General features: G+C 43.4%; 1 protein-coding gene across 5 annotated transcripts in view; it reads right to left on the bottom strand.

The window, feature by feature from the left end:
- The window catches only part of VEPH1 (ventricular zone expressed PH domain containing 1), a 58,106-nt gene extending 49,033 nt beyond the window's left edge, over positions 1 to 9,073 (bottom strand). For 3 of the 5 annotated variants that reach the window (XM_083868891.1, XM_083868894.1, XM_083868893.1), the window contains exons 1-3: positions 8,295 to 8,569; positions 5,840 to 5,909; positions 1,366 to 1,645 (exon numbers count right to left, since the gene is read on the bottom strand). In XM_083868891.1, the coding sequence (XP_083725017.1) occupies positions 1,366 to 1,503 (138 nt within the window). In that variant the 5' untranslated portion in view covers positions 1,504 to 1,645; positions 5,840 to 5,909; positions 8,295 to 8,569. The other 2 variants (XM_083868889.1, XM_083868890.1) reach the window with 2 other exon arrangements.
- Positions 9,074 to 11,405: the final 2,332 nt, after the last annotated feature.

Raw genomic sequence — 11,405 nt, forward strand, 5'->3', positions numbered from 1 at the left:
GATAATGTAGCTAGGACTTCCCTTTTGCTAACAGAAGCCAGACTGAAGGAACTGATAAATCATGGAAGGAACTGATAAATCAGAGGAGCTGTCAAACCAGGCTTTTGCATCCTGAATAATCAATAGACCCCATGGATACAATACAATCATAAATCAAACAGTCCTGGAAAAAAACAGGATTTAGCTTTCACGAACACTAAAGGTTAAAAAGTCAAGGGAGGAAGACCCATCTTACTTCATCATTTTGAGACCCCACCCTATAAAAAAGACCACCGACCCATTTTAAAGAACAAACTCCCCATGCTTGATGGCTCTTTGGGCAAATTACCATACAAAGCAGGGAACGGGAGGTACCAGAGTTATGAATATACATTTGTGTTTTGGGTATTCAATACTCCTGGACATAAAAGCCCCTGTGACCATCTGTAAATTGTGGTGTGTAATAAACAGACACTTTCTAACTTTAAACTGTTAGAGAGTCTTTGTCCGTCATAGTCGGATATTGGTATTAGATCAATAGCCAGAGTTTTTTAATAAATCAGGGCAACAAAGCTGGTGAAGGGCTTGGAAAAAAAGCCAGATGAAGAAGGACTGAGGGAGCTGGGGATGTTTATCCTGGAGAAAAGGAGACTCAGAGGTGACCTTATCACTCTCTACGACTTCCTGAAGGGGGTTGTGGGCACCTGGGGTTGGTCTCTTTCTCCAGGCAGCAACTGACAGAACGAGAGGACACAGCCTTCAGCTGCATCAAGGGAAATATAAGTTGGATATCAGGAAGAAGTTTTTCACAGAAAGAGTGATTAAATACTGGAATGGTCTGCCCGGGGAGGTGGTGGAGTCACCATCCCTGGATGTGTTTAAAAGGAGACTGGATGTGGCACTCGATGCCATGATCCAGTTGAGGTGTTGGGGCTGGGTTGAACTCGATGATCTTGAAGGTCTCTTCCAACCTACACATTCTGTGATTCTGTGACATCTCCCCATCAGTTGGTTTGGCAGGACCCCATAAAATTAAGTTTTTGGACCATTTTCCCCCTGCCCACCTTTACAATAAACATTCCAGAACTCTGGAATCTGTCATATCCCACAGGTCTTAATTCTCATTACTGGGAAGGTATGGACCCCTGTAATCTCTTATAATCTTTAATATGCTTTAAATAACTGTTTAATAAAAAACCTATTATAAAGATGAGCTTGAAATATCTTTGAAGCTGGTGGGAACTGGATTTTGTCAGCACATTTTTAAATATTAAGCTTTGTCCTTCAATTCTTATCAGAAATCTAAATTGTTTATATCCCCCCCTCCCTTATTTATATAATATAATTTCATAAAAAAAAAAATATTAAGGACACTGTTTCACTCACTGCAGCAGAACTAATGATCCTGATCTGTTCAAGAGCTTCAGAGAGGCTTCCTTCAATCTCAGCATCCTCCAGGGAGAAGAGATCCCCTGCCCTGGACAGGTCCTTCTGTGCCAAAACCAGCCCGAAGAGATGATGCATGGCCCTGCTCTGCCACCCAATGCAGCACCACGAGCATGGGGAGCTCAGCTGGGGACAAAACAGGAACAATTCTGCCCAGGAGGGATCAGTTTAATATCAAGGATAAAGCTGGACTGTATTTCAAGGCTTTCCTGGCCCAAATCTGAAAGAAAATGATAACAAAAAAAAAAAAAAAAAAAAAAAAAAAAAAAAAAAAAAAAAAAAAAATATCAGCAAATGCATTGATTGGTTTAATATCAGTTTAATATCAAGGATAAATCTGGGCTGTATTTCAAGGCTTTCCTGGCCCAAATCTAAAAGAAAATAATAACAAAAAAAGAAGAAAAATCAGCAAATGCATTGATTGACATATTCCAGTCCAGCAAAGATTTTTAAATGTGTGTGAAAGAGTCAGACAGGACCCCCTGAGCCAAGGACATCGCTGAGAACATTCATGAACTGTGGGAATTTATACCTTCAAACACTAAGTAGAAATCAGATTAAAATTAGATTAAAATTAGATTAAATAAAAATACATAATTACTGAAAAAAAAGACATAATAACCCAAGGTTTTTTTTCTTTCTGTGCATGTTACCTGAGCAGGCTGGTGCCTGGACCAGCTGCTGAGGGTTCCAAACCTCTTTCCCTGGTGAGGAGCAGAGCTTGAGGAAGAGGAGGAGGAGGGTGAAGCCTCTTCCCTTTGTTTTCTGGGTTGTTGTGTCTTGACTCCAGAAAAATATTATTAGCAAGATTGAGATGATAACGAGCTTTGTTAAGAAAAAAACTATCCCTTTTGTTGCCAAAATGATCCCCAGGGTGTTTTAAACTCCTGTAAAACAAAGCCTTGGCTGAGGTGAATCTGCTCTTCTCCTTGGCTGGGGATGGAGTGAGGCTGAGCCGGGCAGGGCTGGGCTCAGATTTTGGGGAATATCCTGCACTTGAGTCCTAAAACTCTGCTTAGGTCCCACATGGATTCACTCTGGGTGTCAACTCCTCTGGATTCTTCTCTGGAGCTGACAAAGCCACAAGATATATCACTTATAATTGTTATTTGAGATGTGGAGTACCCTTAATCCCTATTTTATTCTCTTTTTTTTGGGAAAAAAAAAAGTCAAATATAATCAGAGAATCATGGAATGTTAAAGAGTTGGGAGGGACCTTAAAGCCCACCCAGTCCCAAGCCCTGCCATGGGCTGGGCCACCTCCCACTAGCCCAGGTTGCCCAAGGCCTTACCCAGCCTGGCTTTGAATATCACCAGGTTTGGGGCAAAACCCAAAGCAAAACCCTGAGAACCTTCTGGAAGCAACTCCCTGGAACTCCATTTTAATATTTTAAATCTCTATTTTAATAGGCAGCACACTGCACTCCATTGGTCACTCTGATCATCAGTCAAGTTCTCCTCTCAGAGAACAACTATGCAAAACACACCGATAATTTCTAAAAACACATATATAGTTCACATGAAACACTGTGAGAATCAGGCTGCAAAGATTCAAACACTTGAAAGCAAGAAAAAAATCAAGGGCGACACACAAATCACCCACCTGAACCACCAGGGATGGTGGGAGCTCAGATACTCTCACCCTACTCACACTCAGCCATTCCAAAGTCCAAAAATAAAAGTTCAGAAAGCCCCAGAAACAGATTTTTTATTTTTTTTACCTGTTTGGGATCCCCCCAAGCCATCCTCAGAGATGGGGACAGGTACTCTGGGGACAAAACCTGCCCCTTTCCCCCTGTCCCCTCGGGCAGCATCCAGGGCCAGGGGCAGCAGAAAGGCAGGAAAGGATCCCTGAGCTGTTCATTGCAGGGAAAGCATCCCAGGAATGCAGAATAAAGCAGCCTAAAAGGTACCCAGGCTCCGTCAGGTGACAGAGGGAACCCAAAGGCAGGGAGGCCTTATCGCTGAATGAGTCTCTGTGTTTCCAGGGCAAAATACAAAGCCTGCTCCACTCGAGGGCAGTTGTTTTTTAATAGAGGGAAACAGAAGTCTCTGTGTTAGTGGAAAGTTATCCTTCCTGGGAAGGAGGGGAAACAGCCCTTGGTGGAAAGAAAGAGAACAAGTGAACGGCCTTGGCTGGAGAGGAGATTTCCTGGCCAAAGGAATAAAATGCCATCATTCTGTGACCTTTGCATGAGCACAAAAGAAGGTCTGAGGTTTTGCTTTGGCTTTTAACGTGAGCTTTGGGAGCAGCACAACAAAATGTGCCCAATAATGCAGGAAAATGCTCCAGGAATGAAGGTCCCTTGAGCCCTCCCTTTGGTGAGTTGCTCTGAAACTCTGCAGCCCCTTCTGCAGGAGCTGGGCTTCTTCTTCTTCTTCATCATCATCATCATCATCATCATCATCATCCTGGGTCCCTTCCAGCTCAGGATATCCCCTGGGATATATATCCTGATATTCCCTGAGCCTTGAGAATATCATTGGCCTTTTGCAAATGATCCTCCCCTGGGTGTGCCCCTGCACAGGAGTTTCCCAGAGAGCTCCTGAGCTTGAACTGAACAGAGAATTTTATGTGTGTTTTATAGACAACACCCAGGATAATGCAGAAAAAACATTTATTTTGTTGTGAGCTCTTGGAAATGGAATTAGAGCAAATCCTCTTAATGCTTACATTGTGTAACAGTGCTGGAAATGCTTTCCTTGCATTGAAATTAAAGAGAATTGTTCTTTAAGCATTTCCTTGCTCACTATAAGATTTGCTATTAATAGGCAGCAGGCACTGAGCGGGAAGGAAAACATTTATGTGTCTTATAAAATGTCATTTTTTAATTTTTCTTTTTTTAAAGGGTCAAGCTGGGCAATAAAATTGTTTCAGGGTGTAGTTCCTGAGGTGTCTCATCATCTTGAATCTCCATCAGCTCGACTCCACCCCACCCATCAGAGTTCTCCACTTGCTGTATTTGTGTCCCATGCCCAGAAGGAATGGAAAAGGCAAAGGGTTTGGCCAAAGCTTGTCCAGCCAGCCCAGATCCCCTGGCAGTGCCTCAGAGGGGATTCACAGCAGGAATTTTCACCTTTCCAAGGCCAGAACAAAGCAGGAACTCCAGTGCTTGGAACAAACTTCAAGTCATGGCTGTGCAGGAAAAACCCCTCAGCTTATAACACAAACCGCTTGCACTGGTTCTGGTGCAGCCCCACATTAATTCCAAGGTTTGATCTGGTTTCCAACACCTCCTTTTCCCTTTTCATGCCGAGCTGAAAGAGTCACCCTTTCCCTGGGACCTTGAAGCTGCTCCCCTCCAAGGTGAGTCTCTCTCCACTTGCTGCAGGCACAGCATTCTTACCAAAGCTCCTTATCACAAGCAATCAGAATAAAAGCCAGCCTGACAGGTTTCAGAGCTTGAAGCTACTGAATTGGTCTGTTTGCAAAATAATTCCCCCAATAATAGAAGATTAACAATAAAAAAATTCCGTGTAAAAGGACAGTTGGACCTACAGGCATCCAAAAGCCAATTGAACTCGAGCTGAAAGGCTCAGCCTTACAGTTTATCAGGAGCTCAGTTTCTGCAGAATGACATTAGAAGGACAGGAAAAAAAGTCTCTCTTGAACCAAAGAGGAAGAGAGAAGATAATTTTTTTTAATATTTACAGTGAAGGAAATTCTACAAGAATATAATTTCCTTAACTTCCAAAATACTTGAAATGTAAATCCAGCTGTTTGATTTTCTGGGTGTTATCCCACTGAAAACAGAAACACAACCCTCAAACAATTGTGCAATGACATTTTTTTTATCTGGTTCTGTGCCACACAACATCCATCAGGAAAGCCTTCACTCTGTTTAAGGAATTTTAGGGAACTCAGGCCACTGGAATTCACGTTAAGTGAATTTTTACAGGATTTTCTGGTTTCTCCCTTGCTGGAGCTGCAGTGAGGACAGAGGTGCTCCCAGACAGGGTTCCCAAGGAAATGGAATTAATTACCAGAGTTCCATCCTCTGTGACCCCCAGTTTGCCATGGTTCTCCCCAGGTGCTGCAGCACAACTCCCACATGGAATTTCTTATTCCCCAAGAAGGGCTGAGCCACCTCAGGTGCCAAAGCTCTTTGCTAAACACAAGGCCATGCTCATTTTCTGAAATCTTCAAATATCTAAAAGGTATAGAATGAGCATCTGGTGCAAAAAATGTAATTTAAAGTGTCCAGTAAAAAAATGTAACTTAAAGTGTCCAGTAAATTCCATGGGAGAGGAAAGTGGTTTGGGAATTCCCTCAAACTGGAGAGACCCGTGTTGGAGAACTGGGTTCTCCAGTTTTTGGAGAATTGGGAGCTGTTTTATCATGGTCATCTTGGGCTCAACACAGCCCAGAGTTCTGAGTAACCTTAAAAATAAAACAAAAACTCCCTTCCCTTACCTCGCAGCCGTGTTGACATGCTTAACCCATGGGTTACACAGAGGGCTTTGGATGCCTTGGGTGAAAGGCACTGCAGGAAAACAGAAGGAAAATAGTGTTAGTGACTCTTTGCCTTTCCAGACTGAAAAAATTCCCCTCAGGAATGATTGTTTTGCACCAAACAGGGTTTAATCCTCATGGTCTGGGCCCTTAAAGGCCAGGGGAGCAGCTCTGCTGAGCCCTGGGCTGGTGTCACTCACACTTGCATGGACTGAATGGAGCAGGTTTGGATTTCCATGCTCTGGGGATAATTTACTTTTAGTTTCCTTTTTCATGAATAGCAGGAAGATAAGAATTATCTCCAAAGAAAAATTTGAATTTCAGGTGGAATTCCCTTCTGTTGAAATTCTTCTTCCCCATCTCACAAGCAAGCAAAAAAAAAAAAAAAAAAAGCGGAATTTCTGTCTCAAAGAGTTACAGAAGTTTGCGATATTGCCAAGATTGCTGGATGCTTCCTTCCCCCCCTGCAAGGACTCAGGGGAAAAGAAAAAGCCTGGCTACATTTCCCAAGAACATCCACATATGCAATTCATGGACAGAATATTACAAGATATTTCAGAGAACCTTTCCCCTCTGTGCTGCACTAATCAAAAATTTATTTTATTTTTATGCTTGGAAAGCATTCACTCCCTGAAACAGAGCTTCCCTTTCACAACTTGGAAATAAAGTTCTCACATTTTTTCAGTGAAAGGAAAGGATTAAAGATTATATTGAGAGAGAGCATCATTTTCACACAGGGGTGAATAGACTACAGCAGTTCCCATGGGATCAGCTGCATATATTTAAAATCTTCCCACAAGACAAGCATTGTTTCCTATGCGCCTCTCTCTTTTATTTCCTGTCAGGACAGGTTTCCACACTTCACATCCCTTGAAATCTCATAGATACTGAGCTGGACCAGATGATGAAATGATAAATTATGACGTCTATAAATTAATTTTAATTTCTAAAATTAATTTTAGGGGTTAAAATAAGTTTTTACTGATGGAACACCTCATTGCAGTGCTGGGAGCTGACTTGTTCTCAGTTTCAAGCTCTTGGACAACCTGGGTCCCTGTGGAGGCCACTGCAGGACAACCAGGAATTGCAGAGCCTTTGGAGAGATCTCTCCTACCAGAATTCCAGCCTGGAGGCAGCTCAGGGTCCCTCCAGGTGTGTGAATATTCTCCCCTGGGATGAGCTGGTTTGACCAGCAGTTTTCTGGGTCAGAATCTGCCTGAACTGAAGCAGGTCTCACCCAGCTCTGAGGGAATTTTGGCTGCACAGCCCGTGCAGAAGGGGTAAGAATGTACTCAGGGAACTTGCCAACTCCCACTGCTGCAAACACACACAACTTAATCAATATTTTTTAATATAAATAAATGACTTGATAATCTGGGTGCTGTCAAGACCGTTTTCTCTGATTTTCAATCTATAAAAAATCATATTTGGCTGCTGGTTCAGCACACACTGAGGCTTTATATAAGACTTCATAAGACTTAGCATTTTTAACATCAAGTAAGGCAGATTTGTAAGAATTCCATGTTTAAATGTCTCTGTGATATTAAAATATCAGGCTAAATAAACAACACAGTGCTAAGATGGAATAAATTTCTTCACAACAAACACCAATTCCATCACTGTCACAGTGATGCTGTCCAAAGCTGCTCATTTTCAAGGATTTTCATTGCTTAATGAGCTTTTAGATCTGTGACTTATTTTCAAGACTGCAGTGATGTTCCAGAAAAAGAATTTGGTTTAAAATTCTACAAAGGGAATAATGGGTATTTCTGTCTAAAGAGAGTGAAGGAGGAAATGGGGCAGAGCATTGAGGGTCAGAATACAGGGACCCTGTCATGAAAAATGCCATTTTGGCAGGGAGAATTGGACTAGAGCAGTAAATAAATGCAAAAGTCACTGAACCTCAAAGTCTCCTGAAGCAGCAGTCACCAGACAAGCACTGAATGTCCTGAAGTTCCTCCCAGGGACCTGGCAATGCCCCCCCAGTGTCTCTCCAGCTGGTGATTTTATAGGACCAGCAGCTCCCCAGCCTGGCAGATTCCTCCAAAAGCAATTTTAATTCTGGAGCCCAGGGACAAAGTTCTCCCATGCACAGTGAGGGAAGGAAAAGCTGAGCCCCAGGAGGAGGATCCAGGGGTGCTGCAGGTTCATGTCCCACACACAGACATTGTTTTTTTTTCCTTTCCTGGCACCTCCAGCCAACTCCCAGCACTTCTCCCGGGCATCACTGTAATGCATTTCTACATCTCCTAACCACGGCTCCTGCAAGTCAGAGAGAACCAGGAACAGCCCCCACATTCCCTCCAAAACCTCCTCCATTATTTAACACCCAGCCCTGCTCCTCGACTCCCCTCCTCGCAGTAATTTATTCATTATTCAAACTGGTACGCGAAGACATAATTTAAGTTATTCATACCTCTGAGAAGCGAGACCTCGGAAAAAGCCATGAATAATTGATGGCAAATTGACGCTCTTTAGAGAAATTCGGATGGGCTCCATCCCAGCTGCCAGTGCCCCTTCCATCCCCCTGGCTCTGGTATGTGAGCGAGGCTGTTGGAGAATGCTCAGCCCTGTCAACCCGACCGTACAGTCTATTCAGTTACCCTGGAGTTGTCATGTGGAATCAAGCAAACAAATATCTTCTCTCCCTCCGCCCCAACCCCGGTGCTGGAAAACACATCAGGAATAATTCCTCACCCGGCTTAACTTGGGCAGCAAGCTCCAGTGAAAGTGCTCCCGGGCTCCGTGTGGAATTTGAATTAGTTAAAAAGGATTTATCAACAGCCAGTGGTTACATTCAGTTAATTAATAACCTGCTTAAGAGTAACAAGGAAATTGCAGAAGTTAATATTACTTATGGGGCCTCTTCTCGAAGGCTGGAGCCTGTCAGTGCCCCTGGAGGAACTTTAGCCAAAGGAAAATCAGGGAAGAGCAGGAGGACACTGAGGAGCTGCATCCTTTCAGTTGACACTTGTGGCATCTCACCAGCTCCTGAACCTCGGCCAGCCCTTCCAAAGGGACCTGCCCAGGTGGGACCCGTGCCCAGGACCTACCTGAGCACCTCCAGAGCTTGGCAGCTGTAACAGAAACAATCTCCAAAGCATTCCAGAGGCTTGTGTTTGTTCTCACACACCTTCCCCATCAAGCACGTCCATACTTTCCCCTTAACTTCCCTCTGACAAGTGAATTCCAGACTCCCACCAAGTCAAGCTTAACTAAAACCGACCCCATGGATCCGAGCCTGGCTGTGTCCTCCTCTCCTGGGAGAGCACAGGAGCAAAACCCCACGGGGAGTGTCCCAGCAAGGACATTCTTCTAATAACAGCCAAAGGAATATCAAAGGAACCAACTGGGAACAGCCAAGTGTAAGGTCAAGCACCCTTGGGCAGCTGCTGGGAGAAAGGAAAGCCTGTTTGCCCAAAGATAATGAGGAGAAACGTTTGTATAACTCTTGTTAGGGCTTTTGTAATACTGAAGGAGTTTATAAATTACAGGTTTTTTAAAAAATCTGCTCCCTAGAACACACATTCAGTCATACAGGTCCTCATTTTGATGGCAATTCCTCCTAATGGCTTTTTTGCTCCCGTTCATTGCACCACAGCCTGGGCAATCAAATACAAAATTAATGGGGGGTGAACACATTCTTTTAACGATGTTAAAGTTGTTGTTGTTATTGTTCTTTAAGGGAAATCCAATTGTGTGTTTCCTACATCTTCCTTTTAGCTCAGGAACGACAGGAACACAGCTGGCTTCTCTCTCACTTCTGTGAGACTGTAAAAAAATCTCGTGAGATGGTGGCAGGACAGAAATATTCCCACTCTGAAATTCATTTTCTAAACAAGAGATTTTAATATAATAGATTTCATAGGGCAGGGTGGTCTGACTAGGAGAACACAAACAGGGTTGGATTTTATTTCTGATAATGACTTTATTCATTGTACAGCAGGAATTCAGAGCTTCCTTTGCTCACCATGAACCTAATTTTGACTTCAAATAGCAACCAAAATCACCCAGAGATTGTGGATTCCCCATCCCTGGAAGTGTCCAAGGCCAGGCTGGACTGGGCTGGGAGCAACCTGGGATAAGTGGAAGGTGATCATGGCAAGGGGTGGAACAAGATGAGCTTTAAATGATTTGCTGCAATAATAAGACAACCAAAATACTGTGATAACAAACCAAAAAAAGTTCACACACATTTTTCGCCAGCTGAAAAAAGAGAATTTTCTTCATGAAAATAGATTTTTCCCCATCCTAGAAAAAAAAAAGAAATTTGTTTTAACTTTCATTATAACAGCTACAATGAACGACGCCCCTTTTCAGCAAAGCCCTGAAAATATTTATTTTGTTAGACTTTCAAACCCAAACATCTTGTTAGGGAAGAGACAGGCTATTGTTCTCCCTCCAACTAATTGGGGAAAAGCAACAGAATATTCCATATTCATTACATTTCACCAAAATGACTCATGTTATCTTCCACCCAGACAAAGTGTTTTAATTTTAATAACGACAATGCCGACAGCTACAATACTGTTCTTGCAGAAGTTTGCTTGTAAATAATTAACAATTGTTGTATAATGACAGAGGGGGGGTTGATAGCTCTATTAATTTCACAGTCAGGCTGGAGTCTCTTTAATTTTGGGTATTCATTAGAACCCACTCCCCTCCCAACATAAAAGGCTAATGGCAAAATCAGGTTTATGTCCCTGCAGCCTGTCCCAGTGCCAAAATCCTGTTGTGTGCCAGGAATCAGCTGTGGAAAACCAAGGAGAATTGTGCAGGACTCACAGATCACACCTCCAGAGGGTTTCAGTTTGGCTAATAATTGTCTGGGTTTGAGGCTGAAATCTGGGATGGGATAAATAATGAGTTTCAAATCCTGTTTTCGAGGGTGGCCTCGGCAGGGGACAGATCCAGGACAGGGCACCACTTATTAATGGCCTCTAAATATGTGCCCTCCAAGGCTGGCCAAGCAGGACACCCATGAATGTTCCCCTAATTCACTCAATATCCTTAAAATCAGGCAACATCCCCCTGATTCTGATGGAATCAGCCAGGACACAAATGCCTTGAGGACCATGTAAAGATTTCCCTTGTTTCCATACCAAGTCTTGCTTATTCTCCAGTTACCAGCCACAGTCACAGCCCCTGCTGAAATTAAAAGAGGTTTTGCCTGAATAAAACTGTGAGATTATGACCCAGGCCTTGGAGGAGCCAAAGCCTGCCCAGCCCTGGCACTGCTGTTGGGGTTTGCAGGTGGGTATTGCCTTGTGCAATGCTCAGAGCTCATTAACAGCTGCCCTGCTCCAGAGGCTCATTTGCATCACAAACCCAACATCTGCTGCGCCACCGTGGAGATAAAGTTTATCACAAATAGGGAAACTCGGCACGCTCATTTCTTTATAACCACTGCTGGTTCAGAGAGGCCTCCAAAATACTCACAGGCAACAAAAAAAAGTCACCCCAGCCTCCCTTTGGACAAACTCAAACAATAAAAAAAGTCACCCCAGCCTCCCTTTGGACAAACTCA

This window comes from Zosterops lateralis, assembly GCF_965231275.1.
Source record: "Zosterops lateralis genome assembly, chromosome: 10".
NCBI classification, from domain to species: domain Eukaryota; kingdom Metazoa; phylum Chordata; class Aves; order Passeriformes; family Zosteropidae; genus Zosterops; species Zosterops lateralis.